The 27,912-nt window shown below is 44.1% G+C and overlaps 1 protein-coding gene across 1 annotated transcript; it reads right to left on the bottom strand.

The window, feature by feature from the left end:
• Window positions 1-27,136, bottom strand: ptgfr (prostaglandin F receptor (FP)). Its single transcript, XM_069936371.1, has 2 exons — window positions 26,297-27,136; window positions 1-1,852 (listed from the first exon to the last, which is right to left on the bottom strand). Exons 1-2 carry the CDS (start codon window positions 27,101-27,103, stop codon window positions 1,556-1,558), a joined length of 1,104 nt encoding a protein of 367 aa, XP_069792472.1. The 5' UTR covers window positions 27,104-27,136; the 3' UTR covers window positions 1-1,555.
• Window positions 27,137-27,912: the final 776 nt, after the last annotated feature.

Here is a 27,912-nt window from a genome sequence, read left to right as displayed (position 1 = left end):
CTTTAATTTAAAAAATGATTTCTCATCAGCATTCTGTACAGAATCATTTGGGGTAAACAGCTCGGCTGCAGCGCAGGGTAATGCGATCGTGGTGAGCTGGCTGCACTGTGTTCAGTCCCAACAAGGGTTCAGTGATATCACTTGTACCTCTGCGGTGGATTCCAATCCACTCCTGCAGGCCCAGACTGACACTGCAGTGCAGTACAGAGGGAGAGACATTCAAATAGAGAAGTCAATTTTCAGATGAAACACAGATGGAGCTAACGTCTGCCTTCCAAGGTGGAAGTAAATCTTAGCGTTTGTTTTGACAAGGAAGAAGGGTTGGCCCTTGGACATCTTCACTGCACTTAAACAGTTCCATGGACATTTGCTTTGCACCAATTTGGATGTCATAACTCGTACAGCTCTACTTCAAAAGCTGTAAAGTGCTTTGAACCTACCAGATGACATGACATACATGCAGGTAAAGTGAATGGAAACAAAATTTGGTACAGAATAGAGTGAATGGCCACTTTGTGTTGCATTACTGTCTTCAACCATTGTCAGGCTCAGCTTTTACATCAACAGAGAAATAAATAAACACTCTAAAATAACAAAATTAGATGACTATGGGGGCTGGCAAAATTCAGGGAGGGAAAGCTTGTAACCTGAGCCAGGCTCGCCTCTCCATTGACTCCAAGCACACATCTTGCAGCCTCAGGAAAGGAGCCAACGCACTCAAACACACAGGAGACTGCAGATGCAGGAGTCTGGAGCATCTGCTGGGGGAGCTCAACAGGTTGAGCAGCATCAGGGAAGAGAAAACTGAACAGTCGATTTTTCATGTTGGAATCCTAAAGCCCTTTCCACCCCAGTCACTACCTCTTCTCCCACTTCTGTCAGCCAAGAAGGCATCTGAGTTTGAAAGCATGGACCTTCAGTTTCTTCCTTGCTGCATTGGACTATTGAACGGACCTCTCATGAGTAAAATGACACTGCCTTTGTACTTTTTTTAACTGAACTTTTTTCTCTTAAACGCTGTACTCATTTTCCACTGCCTGGCATACTCAAGAATAGGTTGACTTGACTGGATGGCACACAAAACAAAGTTCTTCAGTATCTCAGCATAGGTGACAATCAACAATTCAATTCAGAATGTAATAAGGCTGATTTGACAAGTGCATGGTGTCAGCAGAAAGCATTGGAAAATTATGATTAAACTGTAGACATATAGGTCACAATCGTGCAATTTCATAAAAGTGATGGGCATCCTTGCTGTTGTCATGGCTCACCCTTGTACCATACGTGTTATGGAACACATCAACAGTGAATCAGCATTCCTGCTGTTGCAATGCTCATGGATGTTGACGTTCCTGCTTCTCATCCAACCCAGCCCAGTTCAAAGCAGTAGGTCCATGGATTTCAAATAGGGCAAACCATCAAAGAAACTCCAGTGCAAAGGAGGCCAGGTTATCCGGGCTTTGAGGGTCGGGTTGGACCGGTTCATGCATCCCATAGGGCCTACTAACTGGGGCTTACAGCGCCTTGATAAAACTCATGCATTAACCAATCAGCTTCATTGGTTCGCTCGGGTCATTTGCAACTGTCTTCTCATGCTCGTCAGTGACCTCTCCAGGGCAGCTATCTTAATGGAGCTTTCGAGGGAGCTGCAATTCCACTGGTGGAGCCTGATGTCTGGCTTTCCCAAACACAGCCGAACCACTTTGCAAACTTTCCTCAGCACGGCGTTGCGAAGCAGGATGTAAACCCAGGGATCCAGGATCTGATTCCAGGCTGCCATCCGAACAGCCAGCAGAAGGGACCTCATGGACTTTGGTCCCGCATACAAGCTGCCGATCATCGCCATGGTTACCTGGATGAAACAGGGAAACAACATAAAGTTATTTACCAAAAAGAACAATGATAGGAAAGTTCTTTGCTTTAATAGTCCAATCATTCACTTCTTACTTCTCCAAGTTCACCGGTATCAGGTAATTCTTATACTGTGCACAGAATTCAATATTTATAATTTCCACCAGGCTCTGGTGCTTAAAGGTAAATGGTTACCACTCAGGAAGGTTCTTGTTGGTTTCAGAGGGAGATTTGTTGCTCGTTGGACACACACAAACTGATTCCCTCCGATCAGCCACTTCAGTGTCTTGCAGAAGAAACTTACCCCATCATGCAAATGATCACCTCTTCTTCTTGGTCACCACAGAATTCCTTTTGCTTCCCTTATTTCAGGAGAAACGCTCTAGCCAACCATTTCCTCTTGTAAGGACCACAACGGTTTAGAACAGGCTGAACTTAGAACTTACAACCCATTATCAAAATGGGGTTTTCAAACAAGCCTGCCTGCTTGCCATGTTGCAGCCTCAAAAACCACTTTAGAACTCAGTTTTCTCTCTAAAAGAGAAATCCTGTTTGGTCTTTCCTCTCTCTCTGCTTGTCAAAACCAGAACTCCTTGCAGGGCTCCAAACCCAATCCTTGAAAGATCTTTATCAGCACTTGAGCTCGGAGTCTTCCATTTGCACCTGCTTTTAAAGTTCTTTCCAAAAGCAACTCCATTGTCTTTGCAAAATCACTGGTGCCTGAATGTCTGGCTTCAGCCAAGCTCTTGCATTTTAAATGAGATGTGACGTGTAAGTATCTGTTTGTGATGTAACCTACACTGAACCCCCCACAATCTATCTCTTTTAAAAACATATTTATATACAATATAATATATAACTCATAACAATACAAACATAAGAAATAGGAGCAGGACTTGGCCAAATGGACCATGGAGCCTGCTCCACTGTTCGATGAGGTCATGGCTGATACCCCACCCAAGTGGTGTATGCAGATGTATGCACCGTGGTCCAGAGAAACTCTGTTTGTTCTGGTTGTATATGTACAGTCAGATGATAATAAACTTGAACTTGATCTTCTGCACCATCTTCCTGTCTTGAGCAGAGTAGCTGCCATACCACATTGGGATGCATCCAGCAAGTCTGCTCTCGCTGGTGCTCCTGTAGGAGCTGACGGGAGACAAGGGGGACGGGTTAAGCTTCCTTAGTCTTCTGAGAAATGGGTCGAGGGGAGGAGAAATGTTATCATCCTCAGTCCAATAAGGCATTCTTCCTATCAGGGGTCACGAGACTCGCACCACCAGGTTCAGGAACAGCTGCTGCCCCTCCACCATCAGACTCCTCAACAACAAACTCAGTTAGAGACTCATTTAAAGACTCTTACTTTGAACATTATTTATTTCTGAATTTCTTTTCTGTATCGCACGGTTTGCTTACATTTCTTTCTTTATTTACATTTCTCTCTTTTACATATATTTTCTTGAGTACAGATTTTTTCACTTTTGATATGTAGAAATTCTATGTGGCCCACAGGAATGAAAAAAAAAACAAGCTCAGGGTTGTATGTGATGTCATGTATCTACTCTGACAATAAATCTGAACTTTGATCTTCAGTTCCTATTCCCAAGTCCAAGTCCATGCTTTGCTTAAAAATTAAGGCAAAACCATAGAGGTAGGGGGAAGTTCTTCACTCAGAGACTGGTGGGAGTGTGGAATGAGCTACCTTGTGATGTGGTGAATGCAGGCTCAATCGTGTGAAGAATAAATTGGATAGTTACATGAATGTGAGTGATCTGAAGCGTTATGGAATGGGAGTAGGTCAGTGGGACTAGGGAGATGATGGTCAACACAGACCAGAGGGGCCGAATGGCCTGTTTTCTGTGCTGTAACATTCTATGGTTCATTGGGTGATATCAGGTAATAAGTCACTCGTGTCAGAATATCCAGCCTTTTACCTACTCTTGTAGTCACAGTACTTGCATAGATGGTCCAGTTAAACATTTGGTTACTGGAATGAGAACAAGAGTCAGTAAAGATTTACCAGGATATTGCTTGGATTGGAGAAAATGTCAAGTGAAGCAAGGGTGACACCGTTATGCTTTTTTCTTTGGAGTGACAAAGGATGAGAAGTGACTTAATAGAGGTGTATTAGATTATGAGGGGCCTACATAGGGTGGTCAGCCAGCACCATTTTCCTGAAATAACAACAGCAAATACCAGAGGACATTTGTTTAAGGTGAGTGGAGGGAAGTTTGGGGGAGACATCAGAGGTAGGTTTTTACAACTAGAGAGCGGAATGCATGGCCGGGGGTGGTGGTGGAGGCTGGTACAATAGGGACATTCACAATACCCTTAGACTGGCACATGGATGGAAGACAAAATAGAGGGTTATGGGAATGAGGCAGCAAAGAGTGATATTGTGATGGAGTAGGTTTCCACAGGTCGGCACAACATTGTGGGCTGAAGGGCCTGTGCTCCTTTCTGCCCAGAGCACCTGTGCTGACCCTTTCACCCATCTACACTAGTCCTACTTGCCTGCATTAGCACTGCATTCTTCTTTCATAAACTGAAGAGTTAACATAACATAACATAACATAACAATTACAGCTCGGAAACAGGCCATTAGGCCCTTCTAGTCCGCACCGAACCAAACACCCCTTTCTAGTCCCACCTCCCTGCACAATGCCCATAACCCTCCATCTTCTTCTCATCCATATACCTCTTCGGACTAACAACTGGATCTGATTCCACCACCTCCTCTGGCAGCATGTTACAGTTAATGCTTTTCTTTCTTTTTCAATCTTTTAATTAATTATATTTTAGGTGAATAATGCATGAGGAGATTAGGGTACAGAATCAAAAAGGGAAAAAAAAATATCGCTATATGATATTACATGATATAACCTATTGTGTCGCACCACAATTAATGAATGTGTTCCCATCTCCTCAAACTGAAATCTTCAAAAAGAGAAATATTTGATAATATAAAAGCCCACCTAATCTAAGAAAAAGAAACAAACCAACAAAGAAAAAGACTGGGCAGCCAATCCTGAGAATGCGTTAATAAAAATTAATTGTTTGGTCTTCACCGACAAAGAAAAAAGAAAGTGAAAATGATTCTACGAACTAAGTCATGTGGAAGTCATTTATAAAAGGTTGCCATCTCTTCAAATTTAACTGAAATATCAAATGTACGACTCTGAACTCCCACTAAACTTAAACACGAGAGAGCCACTGATTCAAAGTAGGTGGATTAGAATCTTTCCATTTAAATATGATCACTCTTCCACCTCTTTCTTTTGGCTTGCCTTCGCGGACGAAGATTTATGGAGGGGTAAATGTCGACGTCAGCTGCAGGCTCGTTTGTGTCTGACAAGTCCGATGTGGGACAAGCAGACACGGTTGCAGCGGTTGCAAGGGAAAATTGGTCGGTTGGGGATGGGTGTTGGGTTTTTCCTCCTTTGTCTTATGTCAGTGAGGTGGGCTCTGCGATCTTCTTCAAAGGAGGTTGCTGCCCGCCGAACTGTGAGGCGCCAAGATGCACGGTTTGAGGCGATATCAGCCCACTGGCGATGGTCAATGTGGCAGGCACCAAGAGCTTTCTTTAGGCAGTCCTTGTACCTCTTCTTTGGTGCACCTCTGTCTCGGTGGCCAGTGGAGAGCTCGCCATATTACACGATCTTGGGAAGGCGATGGTCCTCCATTCTGGAGACGTGACCTACCCAGCTCAGTTGGATCTTCAGCAGCGTGGATTCGATGCTGTCGGCCTCTGCCATCTCGAGTACTTCGATGTTGGAGATGAAGTTGCTCCAATGAAAGTTGAGGATGGAGTGCAGACAACGCTGGTGGAAGCGTTCTAGGAGCCGTAGGTGATGCCGGTAGACCACCTAACAGTGTAGAAAAGGCTACACCCTGATGTGTGGAAGGGGGAACTGTCATTATCAACCATTCACTGTTAAAGAGACAATATAATTTGATGTTAATGCAGAAAGGAATTTACCGTGCTGTAATGATCTATGTTCTGAAAGAGTGATGGAAGCAGTGAAGCAGGATAGAGGAGGGGGTTACCTATAGAACCATATAACAATTACAGTACAGAAACAGGTCATCTCGGCCCCTCTATCCGCCACCTACCCACTCCTTGTCCATAACCCTCTAATCCCCTCACATCCATGCACTTATCCAACCTTCTCTTAAATGACAAAACTGACCCTGCAGCAATCACCTCTTCCAGAAGACCATTCCACTCTGCCACCACTCTCTGAGTGAAGAAGCTTCATGTCATGTTAGTTCTAAACTTTTGCTCCCTAACCCTTAACATGACCCCTCATTCCAATCTCACCTACCCTCAAGGGGAACAGCCTATTCACATCTACTCAGTCTAAACCCCCCTCATAATTTTAAATACCGCTATCAAATCCCCCCTCAACCTTCTACGTTCCAATGAATAAAGAGTCAGTCTAATCAATCTTTCTTTGTGTGTGGAAAATTCAATGTTCATAGAAGAAATTAGTTCTCTCTCGCATCTGAAAACAAAATATCCCATCAGTTATTTCAGGAAATAATGAGAAGCCACAGACTTAGAAGTTACCTTTGTATAAAAATGTAGAACCATAATGTTTCAAACATTGTGTTTATATATGGAAATATCCCATGTGTGGTCAAACAGGACCAACAAATACTGAAATGTACAAGATGAAGGTGTTGGCATCCTTTGTAACCAACTCCACCCCCCTCCCCGGATCACTCTAAAAATTCAACATGCCTCATGTGTAAACCTGCCTACTTTGCAGCTGTAGAAGGCCGAAAGCTCTGGGTTTCCCACCCAAGAGAACTCCTGAAAATATAGAACAGCATTGTGGTCCTTCAGCCCATGATGCTGTGCTGACCTATGAAGCCCTACTCCACAACAATCTAACCCTTCCCAACCTCACACCCACAACCTGTATTTTTCTTACAGCCATACGTGATTCTGAATCTGATACTGAAAAGCATGCCCCTCTGCCCACAGCCCCTATGCTGTCCGTTTCACCCATCTACACTAGTCCTCCACTGGCACTGCATCCTTCTTTTCTATTGATGTGTTTGTCTGGGATGTTACGTGAAGTTATATAAGACCAAATCTGGAATATTGTGTGCTGTTCGGGTAGCCAAACAACAGGAAGGGTATCAATAGGATTGGAAGGATATCAATAACATTGAAAGAGTGCAGAGAAGATTTACTAGGACGTTGCTGGGTCTTCAGGAGTGGAGTTCGGGGAAGGATTAAACAGTTTAGAACTATATTCCTTGGAACGAAGAAGAAGAAGGGGAGATTTGATGAAGGATTACAAAATTATGAGGGGTATAGACAGAGTGAATGCATGCAGGCTTCTTCCAATGAGATTAGGAGAGATAAATACTAGAGGATATGGCTTTAGGGTGAAACATGAGGGGGAACTTCTTCACTCAGAGGGAAGTGTGAATGTGGAATGAACTGCCATCTGATGTAGTCAGTGCAGACTTGATGTTGAGTTTTAAGAATACATGGATACATGGATGGGAGAGGTCTGGTGGGTTATGGAATGGGTGCAGGTTTTTCGGCTCAGTCTGGAAGGGCTGAATGGCCTATTTTCTGTGCTGTAGCATTCTATGGTTGTAAATGCCTCTTCGGGGTAGTGAATGGATCGGATTCCACTACCTCCTCTGGCAGCACGTTAGTTTTCAACCACTCTGTTAAAGGGTCAATATAAATGTAATTTGTTGATAATGCAGAATTTAATTTACTGCATAACTAAACTTCATTTAAGGTGGACAGAATATGATAGATACATAACCAACAATATACTTCTCAAGTCACGTGTCATAAAACCGTCAGCTAGACCAGCCAAATATTGGAGTTCAGTTGCCTTCCATCATTAATAAACTGGTGGAATGGGTCAGCAATGAAACTGACAGGGCACCATTCTTTGCTATTAACCCGTGCATTGATGTTTACTTTGGGTTCCAACTTAATCAGTTCCAGGGAACAGAGGGGGAAGGGGGGGGTGGGGGAAATGGGTGGGGGGGAGGGGTGTGGACGAGGATGACTGTTCTGAACACAATGACCACCTCAGCCGGATAACAGGAGGCTCCAATAAATCAAATCAGAAGTGAAAAGCTCAAGAGCACGGCCAACTTCAAGAAGGCCAAGGAATCTGACTTTGCAATGTGATGCAAACTCTTCCAGCAAACAGAAACAAAAACTCACAGAATTTCACAAAGTGACAGAGGACTCGCCTTGGATAATCTTCATTTTAACACTAAAGTTGAAACAGTGAAACAGAAGATTCTGCAGATTGTACTTAAAATGCAAAAATGCTGGAGGGATGCAGCAGGTCACGTAGTGTTCAAAGTTCAAAGATTAATTTTCAAAGTCCAAAAATCTGGATGCCAGAAATATGGACCAATCGTGAATCCAGACTCTCAAACTTTTTTTAATTTAGCAGGTTTTTGTGTGCGTGCATTTGTAAACACCACAGATGCACAGTGGCAACAAGTGATGGGTAATCTTCTCACAACGAAATTAATTTAACTACTGCATTTTATCCTTTACTATTTCTCTTTCTTTGGCTTGGCTTCGCGGACGAAGATTTATGGAGGGGGTAAAAGTCCATATCAGCTGCAGGCTCGTTTGTGGCTGACAAGTCCGATGCGGGACAGGCAGACACGGTTGCAGCGGCTGCAGGGGAAAATTGGTTGGTTGGGGTTGGGTGTTGGGTTTTTCCTCCTTTGCCTTTTGTCAGTGAGGTGGGCTCTGCGGTCTTCTTCAAAGGAGGTTGCTGCCCGCCAAACTGTGAGGCGCCAAGATGCACGGTTTGAGGCGTTATCAGCCCACTGGCGGTGGTCAATGTGGCAGGCACCAAGAGATTTCTTTAGGCAGTCCTTGTACCTTTTCTTTGGTGCACCTCTGTCACGGTGGCCAGTGGAGAGCTCGCCATATAACACGATCTTGGGAAGGCGATGGTCCTCCATTCTGGAGACGTGACCCATCCAGCGCAGCTGGATCTTCAGCAGCGTGGACTCGATGCTGTCGACCTCTGCCATCTCGAGTACTTCGACGTTAGGGATGAAAGCGCTCCAATGGATGTTGAGGATGGAGCGGAGACAACGCTGGTGGAAGCGTTCTCGGAGCCGTAGGTGGTGCCGGTAGAGGACCCATGATTCGGAGCCGAACAGGAGTGTGGGTATGACAACGGCTCTGTATACACTTATCTTTGTGAGGTTTTTCAGTTGGTTGTTTTTCCAGACTCTTTTGTGTAGTCTTCCAAAGGCGCTATTTGCCTTGGCGAGTCTGTTGTCTATCTCATTGTCGATCCTTGCATCTGATGAAATGGTGCAGCCGAGATAGGTAAACTGGTTGACCGTTTTGAGTTTTGTGTGCCCGATGGAGATGTGGGGGGGCTGGTAGTCATGGTGGGGAGCTGGCTGATGGAGGACCTCAGTTTTCTTCAGGCTGACTTCCAGGCCAAACATTTTGGCAGTTTCCGCAAAGCAGGACGTCAAGCGCTGAAGAGCTGGCTCTGAATGGGCAACTAAAGCAGCATCGTCTGCAAAGAGTAGTTCACGGACAAGTTTCTCTTGTGTCTTGGTGTGAGCTTGCAGGCGCCTCAGATTGAAGAGACTGCCATCCGTGCAGTACCGGATGTAAACAGCGTCTTCATTGTTGGGGTCTTTCATGGCTTGGTTCAGCATCATATAACAATTACAGTATGGAAACAGGCCATATCGGCCCTTCTGGTCGGCACTGATTTACGCACAGGTCCACGAGTTCCACCTACCTGCTCCCTGCCAATAACCCTCCAATCCCCTCACATCCTGCAATCCAGACAACATCCTTGTAAATCTTCTCTGTACCCTCTCCACTTTATCTATATCCTTCCTATAATTTGGTGACCAGAACTCCACACAATATTCCAAACCTGGCCTCTCCAATGCCTTGAACAGTCTCCACATCACCTCCCAGCTCCTATATTCTATGCTATGATTTAGAAAGGCCAGCATACCAAAAGCCGCCTTCACCACCCTATCTACATGAGAATCCACTTTTAAAGAATGCTGAACCATTATTCCAAGATCTCTCTGTTCCTTTGCATTCCTCAATATCCTCCCCTTCACTACATGTGTCCTATTTTGGTTATTCTTCCCAAAATGAAGCACCTCACACTTATTGACATTAAACTCCATCGGCCACCTTTCAGCCCACTTTTCTAAGCCGTCCAAATCCTTCTGCAGTCCACGAAAACCCTCCTCACTATCCATAATTCCCCCTATTTTTGTATCATCTGCATATTTACTCACCCAATTTACCCCCCCATCATCCAAATCATTAATGTAAATGACGAACAACAAAGGACCCAACACCGAGCCCTGAGGTACACCACTCGTCACTGGCCTCCATCATGACAGATAATTGTCCACTATGACTCTCTGGTGCCTATCTTCCAGCCACCACTGAACCCATCTGACTACCTCAACATCTATCCCTAGAGTTTGAACCTTCCTCACCAACCTTTCATGTGGAACCTTATCGAAAGCCTTACTGAAATCCAAATAGACCATGTCTACTGTTCTATTCTCATCAACCTTTCTTGTCACTTCCTCAAAAAATTTAACAAGATTGTCAAACATGACCCTCCCCTCACAAACCCATGTTGGGTGTCCCTGATCAATCCCTGCCCTTCTAGATACTTATACATATTATCCCTAAGAATACTTTCTATAAGTTTACCCACCACCGATATCAAACTTACTGACTGATAAATTGCTGGGTCTACACCTGGAGCCCTTTTTAAACAGTGGAACCACGTTTGCAACACGCCAATCCCACGGCACCACACCTTCCTCCAGTGACCGTTGAAAAATCACTGTCAGAACCTTCACTATTTCCTCCCTGACTTCCCATTGGGACCTGGAGATTTATCCACCTTTATATAACTTAGAAGTTCCAACACCCCTCTTTCCTAATCCCTATGTTTTCCATAATTTCCCTTTTTGCCTCATTTATCCTACACAATTCTATATCCCTTTCCCTAGTGAATACCAATGAGAAGAATTCATTCAATAACTCCCCCATCTCATTTGTCTCCTCATACATTTGTCTGCCCCGATTCTCCAGTGGACCAATTCTATCCTTCACTCTCCTTTTGCTAGTCACATATTTGTAAAAACCCTTCAGATTTACTTTCACCCTGTTCACTATAGCTACCTCCTTCTTGCATTCCTAATTTCCTTCTTAAGCTTCTTCCTACAATCTGTGTATCTTTCAAGCATCTCGTCCATCCCTTGCTTCCTGTATTTAATATAGCCTCCCTTTTGTCTCAAACCAACTTCCTAATCTCTCTTGAAAACCACGGCTCTCTTGAACATCTGTTCATTTAAAACATAATATCAAGCATTGCCTGCTTTTCTGTAGTGAAAAAAATGTTAACTTATATTTTGTCAAGTGTCGACTTTTTAAAAAGTTGCTTGTTTTGATAAATGAAGCATGAATAATGAATGAACAATCAAAATGTACCTCTTCGTCTCTTCTTTATTCCTTCTTAAATATGAATTTTTAAAGTACTGCCCGAAAATCCGGAAAATCCCATCCCCAAGCAATCTGGATTTTGACTGTACATAAGTACATGGCATCACATACAACCCTGAGATTCGTTTTCCTGCAGGCCAGGCAGAATTTCTACTTATCAGTGGGAAAAAAAACTGTACTCCAGGAAAGATAATGCATACAAAAAAGACAGAAATGTGAGCAAAGTAAACAAACTGACTGTGCAATGCAGAAAATAAATATTCAATACTCAATAAAGTGTCCTTAAATGAGCCCCTGATTGAGTTTGTGGTTGAGGAGTCTGATGATGGAGGGGGAGCAGCCGTTCCTGAACCTGCTGGCGCAAATCTTGGGGCACCTGCACCTCTTCCCTGATGGCAGCAGCGAGAACAGAGCGTGTCCTGGGTGGTGGGGATCCTTGATGGTTGCTACCACTCAGAATAAAAGATCCAGCATATGCAATCTCTCCATATTACTCAATCCCTCCAGTCTCGGCAATATCCTGGTGAATCAATGGTGTCTTCAATGCTAAGACCTTTGGCTAATCACCTCTAATAATTGAATGGCTTCTAATAAGTTATATAAATGCAATTATTGAGAACAATTTATTCACATGAAAACAATCAAAAGTGTTTAATTATGTTTAATTAATTTTTAAAAATGTAAATTCCTTGATGCTTAACTCGCTGCCTCTCCACAGAACTGCTATTCATTTACTATCTTGGAGGAGTCTAACAGTAGACCATAGTTGGGAAAAAGAAAAGCAAAGAAATTGTGGGAAACTACTGTATTTATGTTAGGACACGCCCCCTTGCTGACTGTGCCTGAGGCTCCTCCCACTGACCCCTGAATAAAGGCGACTGTGCCACAGCCCCCTCCTCAGTCCAGGACAGTCGACCAGCATGGTCAGATCTCCATTCTGTTGTTAATAAAAGCCCATCAGTTCCTCTACAATTTCTAGTCTTTGCAGTTGTTGATGGTGCATCAGAAATGAGCAGAAAAAAAAAACCAGGCATATAAGTCAGCATTGCCATGATGGGCCCAAGGGCCTGTTTCTGCACTGTACAATTCAATGACGAGGGTGACTCAACCACGATCATATCAAAAGTGGAACAGACTTGTGTGGCTGGGCCAAGGAATGTTGCTGCTCCTATTTTCTTGTGCACTTGGAGTACGACAATCAGTTCTGGCCACACCCATTACAGGAAGGATTTACCGGGACTTTCCCTATGCAAGGTTGACAGAGCTATGGCTTTTCTCTTTGGAGAAACTAAAGATGAGAGGTGACCTATTAGAAGCGGGCAAGATTATGAGGGGCGTAGACATGGTAAACAGCCAGCACTTTTTCTCCTGGGGTAAATACCAGTGGAGATCAGTTTAAGATGAGTGGAAGAAAGTTTAGGGAGTTTTCATGGACTGCAGAAGGATTTGGACTGCTTGGAAAAGTGGGCTGAAAGGTGGCAGATGAAGTTTAATGTCGATAAGTGCAAGGTGCTCATTTTGGGAAGAATAACCAAAATAGGACACATGTAGTGAAGGGGAGGATATTGAGGAATGCAAAGGAACAGAGAGATCATGGTTTAGCATTCCTTGAAGGTGGATTCCCATGTAGATAGGGTGGTGAAGAAGGCTTTTGGTATAATGGCCTTTATAAATCATAGTATAGAATATAAGAGCTGGGAGGTGATGTCGAGGCTGTTCAAGGCATTGGTGAGGCCGTTTGGAATATTATGTGCAGTTCTGGTCTCCAAATTATAGGAAGGTTATAAATAAGGTAGAGAGGGTACAAAGAAGGTTTACAAAAATGTTGCCTGGATTGCAGTATCTTGAATACGGAGAAAGATTGAGGAGACTGGGACTTTATTCATTGGAGCGTAGAAGGTTGAGAGGGGATTTGATGGAGGTATTTAAAATTATGAAGGGAATAGATAGAGTAGATGTAAATAGGCTCTTTCCCCTGAGGGTAGGAGAGATTGGTACAACGGGTCATAAGTTAAGAGTTTGGGGAAAAAACTTTAGGAGTAATATAAGAGGAAGCTTCTTCACTCAGAGTGTAGTGGCTGAGTGGAATGATCGTCCGGAAAAGGTAGTTGTGGCAGGGACATTTCTGTCATTTAAGAGGAGGTTCGATGAGTACATGGATGTGAGAGGATTGGAGGGTTATGGGCAGGGAGTGGGTCGGTGTGGACGAGAAGGGTCGATATGGCCTGTTTCCGTACTGTGTATTGTTATATGGTCATATGGAGATGTCAGAGGTAAATATTTTTTTACACAGAAAGCGGAATGCATTGCTAGTGTGGTAGAGGAGGCTTGTACAATAGGGACATTGAATTCTTGGATAAGTGCACGAATGTATCGCATGTACTCGTGTAATTGTCAAGGTTTTTTTTAGACAAAATTTTCGGTTCAAATTTGGGGAGGTCAAGGCATTGGGAGCTCAGATGGCCGAGACCAGGCTGTAAATCTACATTTGGGGAATGTGGGATGGGCAGCCAGTTGGGACGAGGATCTGCGGTCGGGGCAACAGGAGCACTCACCGGGGGGTTGAGGGCTGGGGTAAGTATCCACTGTCGAGGAGTCAGGAGCTCTGATAGGTGGGCAAGCAGCCAAGGTGAGGGTTCACGGTCAGGGCATCAGGGTCAAAAATAGGGGTAAAAACACATCAAAATGCTGAAGGTACTCAGCCAGTCTTAAAGTGTCCAATAGGAGACAAAGATATATTGCCGATGTTTCAGGTCTGAGGTCTTCTTCAAGGAATAAGCAGAATGAGCAAAAAAAAAACCCAAAATCTTAGAATCCAGACAGTGCTGGGCTGGGGGGGAGGAGTCCAGACCAACTAAAGGGGTTCATTGGATATGATAAGGGGAGAGGTGAGAATTGATTACGTCTATGCAAAGGGAGACAGGGAAGGGAGACAGACAGAGTTGGGCGAAGGCAACGGAGGAAAATTGTTGGGGGGGGCAGTTTAATGAAAGCCAGAGCCGGTAGATGAGGTGGCTGTTCCCTCTATTGGTACTCCACGCTCCAACTGGATGGCATTAATATCGACTTCCCTGGCTTTCGTTAAACTTCCCCTCAAATAGTCTCCTATGGGCGCTGAAAGGCCAGCTGAGTTCCTTCAGCATTTCGGTGTGCTTTTACTACCATCAGAGTTTTTCCACCCAAAAATAGAGGGGGTCGACTTTTACGCGGGTCTTATGGAAAACACACAATTTTGGGGACAATAAAGAGGGATCGGCTATTACATTGTGGTGATATGACCTCCAGCTAACTGCAGGTGGCGATCTCTGTACCTGCAGGAAGACCACCTAAGGGGCTGACTCCACCCAGCCGGCTGTGAATCAGCCGACCCAAATATAGACCTGAGCCGGCCCCTCCTGAGCCAGTCACACGGGAGCCATCTCCGAACCATGAACTGGTGTTCAGACTTTTACTGGAATAAAGCCCGTTGTAGTCTTTCAAGTTTTGTACTTGCTCGCTGCTACCTCAGCTCACCACATACACGAGTATATCTGGTAAGAAAAATAGAGGGTTATGGGTATGAAGCAGGGAAGGATTAGATGGTTGTGGAGTTGATTTACATAGTTTGGCAGAACATCGTGGGCTGAAGGACAGACTCAGTGGCCTAATTCTGCTGCAATGCTCTGTGTTCTACAGGCAAACTCCACTATACGCTACTTCAATCAAAGCGAAATTCAGTTACCACGATTTGGAAAACTGCGACCATTTCCTGTTTTTTTTTTACGTGTCCAATTATTCAGTTGCCACAAGATCTTTCTGGAAACTTTTGGAAAACTCAAGTTAAAGGTAGAATGGCCCTAAAAGCAATGACAGTCAGTCTCAGTGTTTGTCCCCTTATTAAATATGGATAAAAGTAACGAGCTACCAAGGATTTTTACCTAAACTGTCGATCCTAACATGGGAGTCTGCAGCGATTTAGAAAAAGCGACCGCTAGCTGTAGGAAATTGTATAATGAGAAAAAGAATCAAAATCTGGGCTGTCAACTTTGGACAAGTATTTTTCTAAGAAATAGTTTAGTAAAGACCAGATAGCATTTCTCCGAGACCACGGAGCTATTACGAGCCCAAAGGACCCCAAAACCCAGCAGAAATAGATATTCACCATGACAAATGGTTACTTAAACAAAAGTTGTTCTTAATTATCTTTAAACATGAAAACAGAATCAAACTTTAACTTATCTCTATTAACTTAACTAACCCAAATTAACCCCCTTCTAATTCTAAGAGCATGTGGTATGATGTGTGTGTAAATTTAAGAAAAGTTCTTTGGTTCACAAATCAATCTCACTTCTCATTCTTCCAAGTTCACTGGTTGCAGGCAACAGAATTTAACATGTATAAAGTTCAACAGGCTTTGGTACTCGAAAGGTAAATGTTTACCGCTCAGGAAGGTTCTTTGGAGGTTTGCAGAGAGAGATTTGTTGTTCCAGGATTTCCACAACTGAGGTCCCACCATGAGTCACCTCAATGTCTCACTGATGAAACTTTCCCCATCAGGGTTCTCCAGATGATAATTTCTTTCTTTCAAGCTAATACAGAGTTCCTTTCTGTTCCACTTATTCCAAGAGAAACATCAGACAGATAGCACTTCCAGCCATCCGTCGCTCTGGAGCTTCTGTTTCAGTTCCAACAAGCTTATCCTGCTTGCTTCAGCTGTGACTGTTCAGTCTCTCTCTCTCTCTCCTCATCTTCCAACTGCGAGAAAGCCCATTTGACTCTCTCACTTGAAACCGCCCCCCCCCCCACCTTCTCCAGCAAGCAATAGGAGTTAGTTTTTTGCACCCATCTGTTGTGTTAGGTAAACAAACTTCTTGGGAGTGACCTTTCTGTGCACTTTGGAGAAAGGTCAGAAGCCTTGTAAAAATGTTCAACACAGATGACCTGTCTCCAGTCGATTCATTTGATGGCATCATTTCAATTAGCACCTACTAAATGTGAAATGTGCATTGCATTCTCCATAGTTTCTGCAATGTTACTGAATATGAATTCTTCAGTATTTCAAATAAAATCTGTTTTAATTTGGTAAAATTAGAGTAGGTTGCGTATGAATGCAACCTACTCTAATTTTACCAAATTATCCCAATATTTATCTACATTACAGACACACAACCAGACATAACAGACGTACAGACAAACAATTCACATGCAGGACAAGTATCGCAGCTGTACAAATAAATAAATATTGTTTAATTAATATAAGAGTCTCGGATGGTCAGTGTGAGCAGTTCCTTTAGTCATTCAGCATTCTTGCTACCCGTGGGAAGAAGCTGTTCCTTCAGCCTGGTGGTGCTGGCTCCAGAACTCCTGTATCTCTTCCCCGATGAGAGCAGCTGAAAAATGCTGTGGGCCAGTTGGAAGGGGTCCTCAATGATTTTGTGCATTGCCTTCAGGTAATGATCCCAGTAGATCATGTCGATGGGGGGCTGGGGGTGGACATGACTGTTCATGGCTCCCTTTTTCATGAGATTGGTTTGAAAGTATAACTCATTTCCATATAACAATTACAGCACTGAGACAGGCCAACTTGGCCCTTCTAGTCCACTCCAAACACTTTCTCCCACCTAACCCCACTCTTTGGCTTGGCTTCGCGGACGAAGATTTATGGAGGGGGTAAATGTCCACGTCAGCTGCAGGCTCGTTTGTGGCTGACAAGTCCGATGCGGGACAGGCAGACACGGTTGCAGCGGTTGCAGGGGAAAATTGGTGGGTTGGGGTTGGGTGTTGGGTTTTTCCTCCTTTGCCTTTTGTCAGTGAGGTGGGCTCTGCGGTCTTCTTCAAAGGAGGTTGCTGCCCGCCGAACTGTGAGGCGCCAAGATGCACGGTTTGAGGCGATATCAGCCCACTGGCGGTGGTCAATGTGGCAGGCACCAAGAGATTAATGGAGGGGTAATGTCCACGTCAGCTGCAGGCTCGTTTGTGGCTGACAAGTCCGATGCGGGACAGGCAGGCACGGTTGCAGCGGAAAATTGGTGGGTTGGGTTGGGTGTTGGGTTTTTCCTCCTTTGCCTTTTGTCAGTGAGGTGGGCTCTGCGGTCTTCTTCAAAGGAGGTTGCTGCCCGCCGAACTGTGAGGCGCCAAGATGCACGGTTTGAGGCGATATCGGCCCACTGGCGGTGGTCAATGTGGCCTCCATTCCTTTCCCATCCACATACATATCCAACTTTCTCCTTAAATGCTGATATCAAACCTGCCTCTTTATCAACTGAATTCCCCGATGACCAAGAAATGGAGCCTAATTTGAACATTGAGCTGCAAATTGTTAATGTTGTTCTGTCTTCCTTGGCCATTGTGTTGAATTGGACCTCTACCAAGCAACAGTGGCCATTTGCCCAGCCACACCTCTGACAATCTAAGTTGTATCAAGAACTACCTGGAAGAAATGCAGACATGAAGAAGGCTCGCCGGCAGCTATACTCTGTGAGGTGTTTGTCACCGAAGAGCCTTGAAAACTTCTACAGGTGTACCATGGAGAGCATTCTGGCTGGTTGCATCACTGTCTGGTGCAGAGGTGCCAACACCCAGGACAAGAAAAAATTCCGAGGAGTCGGAGGAGGCAGTGATTCAGTGCTCGGGCAATCGATAGAGAGAAGGAGTTATGAGAGCCCGTGGGGTTAATTGGTCAAGAGCAATAAAAGGTGGGCCCAGTGAGTGAGTGGCACAGTGAAGGAGTGGGTCCTTGAGGCTTTGGCTCGAGAGGCTTTGATGAGCAGAAGCTGAGGATGAGCGTGCTTGGCTAAAGGTAAGACATTCACATTTAATTAAATCGGGTGTGAGGAGAAGGAGGCAGGATGAGTGTGAGGGCAGTTTTCTGCTCTCAGTGTCACATGTGGGAAGTCATGGACTCTTCATCTCTCCCGGACGTCCACTTGTGCACAAAGAGTACTGAGTTTCAGCGTCTAAGGGATCGAAGTAGGGAACCAGAGCTGCAGCTCAATGACCACACTCTGGTTTGGGAGAATGAGGCCATCATAGACAAGAGCTACAGGCAGGTGTTCACACAGGAACCAGGGAGGAGGGGCAGTGGGTTACCATTAGGAGGAGGAAAGGGAGGGGTCAGGTTCATGTGCAAGCACCCGAGTCTGTAATCTTCAGAAATCAGTACTCCACTTTGAGAACTAGGGAGGGGGATAGTCAGACTATGGTGGGCAGAGGTGTGGGGTCAACCTCTGTAGGGATAAAAGGAAAAGGGTGATAGTTATAGGGGATTCAATGGTTAGGAGGACAGACAGAGGTTTTCATGGACACGATAAGGAAAACCTGATGGTGGTTTGCCCCCCTGCTGCCCGGGTCCAGGATGTGACTATATGCGTTCAGAACATCCTAAAAGGGGAGGGTAAGGAGCCTGAGGTCATGGTACATGTAGGTACTAATGATGTTGGAAGGAAGGAGGAAGTGGTCCTGCAGAATGAGTATAGGGAGTTGGGTAGGGAGCTTAAAAGGAGGACCACTAAGGGGGTAATCTCTGGATTGCTTCCTGTGCCACATGACAGTGAAGGCAAAAATAGAATCAGGTGAAGGTTAAACACATGGCTAAAGGGGTGGAGTAAGAGACAGGGTTTCAAGTTCTTGGACCACTAGGACCTTTTTTTGGGGAAGATGGGACCTAAACCATAATGATGGGTTACATCTTAATCCCAGAGGGACCAGTCTCCTGGCGGGGGGCATTATCTAGGGCTGTCGGGGGGGGGGGTGGGGGGCGGTTTAAACTAGTACGTTTGGGGACAGGGTTTCAAGTTAGGGAGGACAGCAGGGAGAAGGTTTGTAGGCTAAGGAAAGTGGCATGTTTAAATAATTTGAGGGAGGAACAGCATGAAGTAGTAAAAAGATGTAGTGATGATTGTGAGAATAGTAGAGAGGAGGATAGACAGAAGGTAGGATGTAGGAGATCCCTGAGATGTATTTATTTCCATTCGAGGAGCGTAGTAAGGAAGCTGGATGAGCTAAAGGTGTGGATTGATATGTGGCATTATAATGTTGTGGCCATTAGTGACGTGGGTGAAGGAAGGTTGTGACTGGCAGTTAAATGTTCCAGGATTTTGCTGCTTTAGATGTGACAGAGTTGGTGGATTAAGAGGGGGAGGTGTGGCATTACTTGTCAGGGAGGATATTACAGCAGTGCTGAGGCAAGGTAGACTGGAGGGAGGCAGTGTGGGTAGAGCTGAAAAATAAGGTTACTATTATGGGGGTATATTATAGGCCTCCAAATGGGGAAAGGGAACTAGAAGAGCAAATGTGCAAGGAAATAGCTGAGATGTTCAGTAGAAATAGGGTGCTTTTGTTGGGGGATTTCAATTTTCCAAACATAGATTGGAAAACGCACTCAGTAAAAGGGCAGGATTGCTTAGTATTTATGCATTGTGTTCAGGATTGGTTTTTGCAGCAATATGTTGAGACGCCAACTAGAGGGGGAGCGGTTTTAGATCTGTTATTTGGGAATGAAATGGAGCAGGTGACGAAGGTGAGCGTTGGAGAGAACTTCGGATCCAGTGATCACTGGTCCATTAGCTTCAGCTTAGTGATGGAAAGGGAAAGGTCGGGTCCAAGGTTGAAGGTCTTCGAGTGGGGGATGGCCAGATTTGGAGAAATGAGAAGGGATTTGCAGAGAGTTGTGTGGGCTGATCTTTTTGCCGGAAAGAATATAGAGGAAATTTGGAGGGTATTTAGGGGTGAGATTTTGAGAGTACAGGATATTTATGTTCCAGTCAGGCTGAAGGGGAAGACTGAAGGTTCGAGGGAGCTGTGGTTTTCTGGTAAAATTAAGAAGTTGGTTCAGGATAAGAGGGAGGCCCATACTAAATATAAAAAACAAGGGATTGAGGAGATTGAGGAAGAACCTTAAGAGGGAAATTAGAAAGGCAAAAAGAAGGTATGAGGTGTGCAGAGCTAATAAGAAGAAGGGGAATCCTAAGGGTTTTTACATATACGTGAACAGTCAAAGGAGGGTTAGGAAAGAGTAGGTCCTCTGGATGATGGGACTGGTGAACTATGTAAGGAACCACATGAGATGGGAGAAATATTGAACAATTTTTTCTTGTCTGTATTCACGAGGAAAAGGGACATGTGCAGTTAAGGGGAGGGCATTGAGGTACGCAGAGGAACAGAGGGAACTCGGGGTTATGGTACAGAGTTCACTAAAGGTGAATTCCCATGTAGACAGGGAGGTTAAGAAGGCACATGGTATGCTGGCCTTCATAAATCAGTATAGAGTATAGGAGCTGGGAAGTGATGCTGCAGCTGTTTAAGGCATTGGTGAGGCCAGGTTTGGAGTATTGTGCTCAGTTCTGGTCTCCAAATTATAGAAAGGATATAGGTAAGGTGGAGAGGGTGCAGAGAAGCTTCACAAGGATGTTGCCTGGCTCACAGCATCTGGATTACAGGGAGAGATTAAGGAGACTGAGTCTTAATTTATTGGAACATAGACGGCTGAGAGGGGACTTAATAGAGGTATTTAAAATTATGAAAAGAATAGATAGACCAGACATAAACAGATTCTTTCCCCTGAGGGCAGGGGAGGTTGGAACAAGAGGGGATGAGTTAAGGGCAAGAGGGCAAAACTTTAGGAGAAATATTAGAGGATGCTTTTTCATTCAGCGAGTGGTGGCAGAATGGAATGATCTTCCAAAAGAGATAGTTGCAGCAGGGTCCCTTCTGTCATTTAAGAGAAGGTTGGATGTGTACATGGAGGTGAGTGGGTTGGAGGGTTATGGGCGGAGAGCGGGAGGGTTGAGCTGGTGGGTTTTTCAAGTGAACCGGTGCGGACTCGAAGGGCTGACATGGCCTGTTTCCGCACTGTAGACGGTTACATGGTTAACTCGGCCTGCACATCACGGACACCAGACATCACTCCAACAAAAACATCTAAAGAGGCAGCATCTTAAGAAAGCAGCCTGTATCTGTGGTGATATGTAATTCCACCACTAGGTCACCAGGGGTCATCCCGGTGACCTTGTCTATAAAGCAGTCCAGAGTTACAGTCTAGCTTTCCAGGTTTGTCTTGCAGAGAGACAAGACCTCTTAGTGTATATATTAGTTTATTAAAGCTGTCTTCTACTCGGTTATTGTCAGTACTGTGGTGATATGTAATTACACCACTAGGTCACCACGGATCTCTTAGTGTACATATTAGTTCATTAAAGCTGTCTTATACTCGCACTGCTGGTGTGGTTATTGTTAGTATCCTCAAGCACCATCCAGGCCATGCCCTCTTCACTCTGCTACCAGCGGGAAAAAGGTACAGGAGCCTAAAGATGAACACTCAACGACACAAGGACAGCTTCTTCCCCTCTGCCATCAGATTCCTGATGATCAATGAACCACAGACACTGCCTCACTTCGATGTTTTCTTGCAGTATTTTTATTTGTGGTTTTTATATATATTTATATTTATATATAGTATGTTCACACTGTGATGTAGCCACAAAAAACAACAAATTTCATGACTTGTTCAGGACAATACATTCTGATTTTAAACCTTGCAGTAAATTCTGTACATTGCCATAACTCCTTGGATTGCAATCCTTGTATCCTCTGCCAAAAGCAATGATTAAGTATTACAAGGATTCGTTCCATATCCTGAAATCTTACAAAAGAAAGTCTGTTTCTCCACATCCAATGAGGCCCACATTTGGAGACCATTAACTCTTCATGACCTAATCATACCGTTACGAGCCCAAAGGACCCCAAAACCCAGCGGCAACAGACATTCACCAAGACAAGTGGTTTTCAAAACAAAATTTATTTTTAATGAACTTTAAACATGAAAATAGAATCAAATTTAACTTAATTCTATACTTAACTAACCCAAATTAACCCCCTTCTAATTCTAAGTGCACCTGTTTGTAATGTGTGTGTAAATTTAAGAAAAGTTCTTTGGTTCACAGTTCAATCTCACTTTTTCTTCCAAGTTCTCTGGATGCAGGCAATTCTTATACTGTGCACAGAATTTAACATGCATAAAGTTCACCAGGCTTTGGTGCTCAAAAGGTAAATGGTTACCGCTCAGGAGGGTTCTTGTAGGGTTTGCAGAGAGAGATTTTTGTTGTTCCAGGATTTCCACAACTGAGGTACCACCATTAGTCACCTTAATGTCTCACTGATGAAACTTGCCCCATCAGGGTTTTCCAGATGGTAACCTCTTCCTCTAGGCCATCAGAGAGCTCCACTCTTCTTCTTATTCCAAGAGAAACATCAGTTAGATAGCACTTCCAGCCATCCACTGCTTTGGAACTTTTCATCAGTTCTTCCTGGATTGCACTTTGTGTCACACACACACACACACACACAAGCTGAGAGGGCTTCTTACTTTTCTCCCTCTCTCCAACTGACTTCCAGAAAGCCCATGTGACTCACTGACAAAACCCCCACCTTCTCCAACAAACAAGTTCTCTTTCTTCTGCTCAAATTTGTTATCTTAAGTATAAACAAAACTCAGGAGCGACCTTCCTGCAAGCACCCTGCAGAAAGATACTTGTCATCATCCTGGCTCCAGTTCCAAACATTTTATCAAGTGAGTTCAATTAACACCTACTTGTGAAAGGCGGTTACATTCTCCAGATATCATCAGTATTTCTTCAGTCTTTCAAATAAGATCTGTTTTAAAATGTGTATGTATGTGACCTACTCTAAATCTTACCAAATTTCCCAAAATATTATAATCTTTACAATACTTAGTTCAAACCTACCAAATATTTACAAGGTGCTCTCTGATCACACTTGGTCTGTGTGCATTCCTCGTGGTGTAGAAATCCAGAACTTATTTCCTCTCAGAAGATTCAAAACACAGGGGGCTATGAATTTTCATCAAATGATTTTATTTATTTAATTTTTAAATGTAGACATTCAGCACAGTAACATGTCATTTTGGCCCACGAGCCCATGCCGCCCAATTACATCCAATTGACCTACAACCCCCATTATACTTTGAATGGTGGGAGGAAACTGGAGCACCCGGAGGAAACCCACACAGACACAGGGAGAACATACAAACTCGGACAGTGCCAGATTCGAACCCCAGTCTCTGGGTACTGAAACAGCGTTACGCTAACCGCTACGCTAACCGTGCCGTCCCAATGATTACCTGTTTTCAGCAGGTTAATAAAGGTAAAGGTTCCATTATTGTCACCTTTGAAATTCTTTAACTTTTGAGGCAGACAGAGAGTCGTCACTTTGTCCAGCACCCCTACCAGAAACCCACAGCACCTGGTGTTCCGAGACGCTCTCCCCTCCAAGTACTGACCAGGCCTGAGCCTGCTTGGCTTCCACGACTAGGCAATCAGGCACATTCAGGCTCTCCTCGTAAATTCTCTTCTATAATAAAAACAGCCTTTACCTCTGCACACAATCTGGAATCTCAGTTTTGTTTTCGGCTGGGAGGTTTGGTATGATGAATAACTCAGAGAGCCACAAAACAAGGCCTTCAAGACAAGGCCCTTCAGCCCAGGTTCTGATTTTTCTTATAATTGAAGCTGTCTAATCTAGTTCCAATGTCAGCATGAATGAATTGGGCATTAATCATCAGGAGTTTTCATGGATAACTAGTTATAATGACAAATCTTAATTGGCCTTAAAGAGGAGTGCAACATTTCAATATAATTATACTTGCAATTTGTCAGTGCATCGAAGCAGTTTTGGTTTGTGGAGAGGAATGAGTCAGACATTCTGGGTTCAAACCCCCACATGGCTGACAACTCATTGCTATAATCCAAAGGGAGACCTATCGTCTAATTGTTTACAGGATACGGCCATTATAAGTAAGACCAGCAGTTATTATTACCAATCACCGATAAACAAGTTGGCTTGTGCGACCATTTCCAAGAACAACCACAGTAGTTGAGTCTGGAGTCCCATATAAGCAAACTACACCACTGTATCTTGATGCCACAAGAAACATGGACTCAAATTTCAGCTTGTGTTAGTAAGGGTGGCAGATTTTCCTCTCGAAATGAAATGAGTGAAGCAGATTGTACTTTACACTACAGTATTTTCACACTCCTCATTATTGATGGGACACCATAAGATATAGTAGCAGGTCTCCCAGTACACCCATCGTGTGCACTCTGCCATTCCATCATGAGCTGATTCATTCTCCCACTCAGCCCCTCCTTTCTCCCCATAACCTTTGATACCCATCGATCTCTGCCTTAAACACACCCAACAACTTAGCCTCAGCAGTTGTCCATGGTAGCAAATTCCAGAGGTTCACCACTCAATGGTTAAAGAAATTCTTTTGCATCTCTGTTTTAAATGGGCGCCCTTCAATACTGAAGTTGTGCCCTCTTGTCCTCGACTCCCCTATCAAGGGAAACAACTTTGCCACATTTACTCTCTCCAGGACTTTCAACATTCAAAATGCTTCTATGAAGTCTCTCCTCATTCTTCTGAAGTTCAAGGAGTACAGTCCAAGAGCTGTCAAACATCCCCGTTTTTTCTTTAATGGACTGAATTTAAATTTCCATCTGTAATTGGTATAATTCTCAACTTTCTCGAACTGGATGAGAGGGGAGAAACTTAAGAGGGACTTGCAACTTTTTCACTCAGAATGTGGTGCCAAAAGAAATGATAAAAATGGGTATATTGCAACATTAGAAAGATATTTGGATAGATATATGGATAGGATGAGTTTGGAATGAAATGAACTAAATATACAGTTAGTGAAGCGATTAGCACAACTCTGTTACATCGCCAGCAACCGGGGTTTCAATCTGGCGTTGTCTGCAAGGAGTTTGTACGTTCTGCATGGGTTTCCTCCAGGTATTCCGATTTCCTCCCTCCCTTCAAAACATTCTGGGGTTGTAGGTTAATTGGGAGTAATTGGCCGGCACGGGCTCAAGGGCCAGAAAGGCTAGTATGCCTAAGATTAAATTTTTTTTTAATAAATATAGTTGCGGCAGGGTTAATTCTGTCATTTAAGAGGATGGATGTGAGGGGGTTGGAGGATTATGGGCAAGGGAGTGGGTAGGTGGAACTAGTGGAATTTCATGCAAATCAGTGCGGACTAGAAGGGCCGATACGGCCTGTTTCCATACTGTAAATTGTTATATAGTTATATGGGACTAACCCAGAATGCAAATGCAGTTGGCATGGATGAGACAGGGTGAGGAGCCTGTTCCGTGTTGTGTGACTGATGGCTTTAATTCCCTATCTCACTGAATTCCAGATCTAGTAAAAACACAAAGCTGGAGAAACTCAGCAGGTCAAACAGTGTACTTTATATAGCAAAGATAAAGATACATAAATCAGTTGTGGATGTCCTGGAACAACAAATCTCTCTCTGAAAACCGACAAGAACCTTCCTGAGCGGTAACCAAAGCCTAGTGAACTTTATAAATGTTAAATTCTGTGTACAGTATAAGAGTTGCCTGCAACCAGTGAACTTGGAGGAATGAGAAGTGAGATTGGACTGTGAACCAAAGAACTTTTCTGAACTTACACACACATTAAATACACGTGCACTTAGAATTAGAAGGGGGTTAAGTTAGGTTAGTTAAGTCAATAGTGATATGTTAAAGTGTGATTCTGTTTTCATGTTTAAAGATATTTAAAAGCAACTTTTGTTTAAGTAGCCATTTGTCTTGGTGAATATCTATTGCTGCTGGGTTTTGGGGTCCTCTTGGCTCGCAACAGGAAGCAAACCTTCTGTAAAGAAAATTGTTGCCCTGTGGTATCAGCATTAATCAGCAATATGGACATTGAACATCCTTGAGCTTATTGATTCCAGCCCATTTTGGCACATTATTACCCTTGCAAGCCCACTAGCCAGGCCTCACTGGCACATTTTCATAACCAAAACACACAGATTATCATTTTAAGCAAACTGATCAGTGAACAATTTGGAGCTAAGTATTTGTTGCATTAAGAGATCAAAAATATGGGATATCTTACCAGGAAGGGTCCCCAGCAGATGCAGGAAACGCACATAATGGTCACCAGTTGCATCATCATTTCCACATGCTGTGACTTTCCATTCCTGTGGGGTTTGGTCCTGACCTGTGCTTTCACCAAAGCTATGCCACTCATGACATTGCACACCAAGGAAATGCTAAGCGCACTCAGCCCCAGCAAGGAGAACAGGAGCAGGATCCCACGGTCTCTCCTAAGGGTGAGGTTTTGGGTCTTTATGAAGCACCAGGTGTGAGGGCACTGAATTGTATACTCCCCGATGTGAAAGTTGGGGAGCAGGGCGATGCAGAGTGCAAACAACCACGTGAAGACCAGGACAAACTTGGCACGCCGTGCTGTCATCTTGGTTGAGTGAAAGAAAGGATGGGTGATCCCCAGGCACCGCTCGATTGCCATAACGCTGCCCAGGAACAACGCAGAGAGACCAAAGAACACCAAACATGTTGCTGATATTGAGCAGAGGTACCCATAGGGGTCAAGGTACTTCCAGTCCCTCTCTAGTGCATAAACCCTGACAGTTATTGCCCCATTGATGAGATGCCCCAAGCAATCCGTGAAGACCAGTCCACTAGCGAATAATAGAAAAGAAGCTTTCCACTTTTGCCGAAATCTTTTGTACGCCTTCACAAGAATCACAAGGGCAGTACTATTGGATACAATCCCAATAGTCATGAATACAATTGGGACATTGACTGACAGCGAGCTTTTGGTACAATCGTCGCTGGTTGCATTGGAGGCAAGTTCTGCTGAAGTGGCGTTGCCATCAGACATTGTCCAGTGAAGATCCATTTATGAGTGTTTATCAAAATCCATCCTGCAGCATTTTTTCCCCTCCAGACCTCTGCAAATGAAGCACAATGTTAAGAACATAAGAAATAGGAGCAGGAATTGGTCTGGTCTGCATTTAATAAGGTCACGGCTGATCTGGACACAGCTCCACCTACCTGCCTGTTCCCTGTAACTCTTAATTCTACCGCAATTCAAAAATCTAACGACTTCCAATATACATAATGAAGCAATCTCTCCTGTTTCCGTGGGCAGAGAATTCCACAGATGCACTACTCTGTGGGAGAAGCAGTTCTTCCTCATTTCTCCCCAGAAGCTTGTGGATATATCCCCTGGTTCTAGTCTCACCTGTCATTGGAAACAACCTCTATGCCCTATCTCACCCTTCCTTTCGGCTAGGGCCCCCTTTAGGACTCTGTTCGGTTTATGGGCACCCTCCCCTGTGAAACACTCAAGGTTAGTTGGTTTATTTTGTATTTCTCTCCTACTAATTACATAAAAAACATGAAAAATATTTTACGGTTTCAGTCTGTGGCTCCCCTTAAATGTGCTGTGGCCCCCGGCGGGGGGAGGGGGGATGTGTATGGCTCCCCCTCAGAATGGCTGCTCTATCTGATCTATTCCTTTCATGATTTTTTTTATGTTTCTCTAAGATATATATTGGGCAAGCATAGTTAGTAGTGCCAATGACGGGGGTTCCAATCCCACGCTGTCCGTAAGGAATTTGTAAGGAGTGTCTGTGTGGGTTTCTTCTGGGTGCTCCATTTCCTCCCACCATTCAAAACATACCGGGTTTGTAGGCCAATTGGGTG

The sequence above is a fragment of the Narcine bancroftii genome, chromosome 5, assembly GCF_036971445.1.
Source record: "Narcine bancroftii isolate sNarBan1 chromosome 5, sNarBan1.hap1, whole genome shotgun sequence".
Classification (NCBI taxonomy): domain Eukaryota; kingdom Metazoa; phylum Chordata; class Chondrichthyes; order Torpediniformes; family Narcinidae; genus Narcine; species Narcine bancroftii.
Note: the sequence above shows the minus strand (reverse complement) of the source record. Positions and strands in the feature narration are given on the sequence as shown.

What these genes read in the sequence shown, in the direction of transcription:
- ptgfr (XM_069936371.1), bottom strand. Translation starts at nt 27,103, where the DNA reads ATGGATCTTCACTGGACAATGTCTGATGGCAACGCCACTTCAGCAGAA. An exon ending in TCTGCTGGGGACCCTTCCTG is followed by an intron (nt 1,853 to 26,296) that starts GTAAGATATCCC and finishes TGTTTCATCCAG; the next exon opens with GTAACCATGGCGATGATCGG.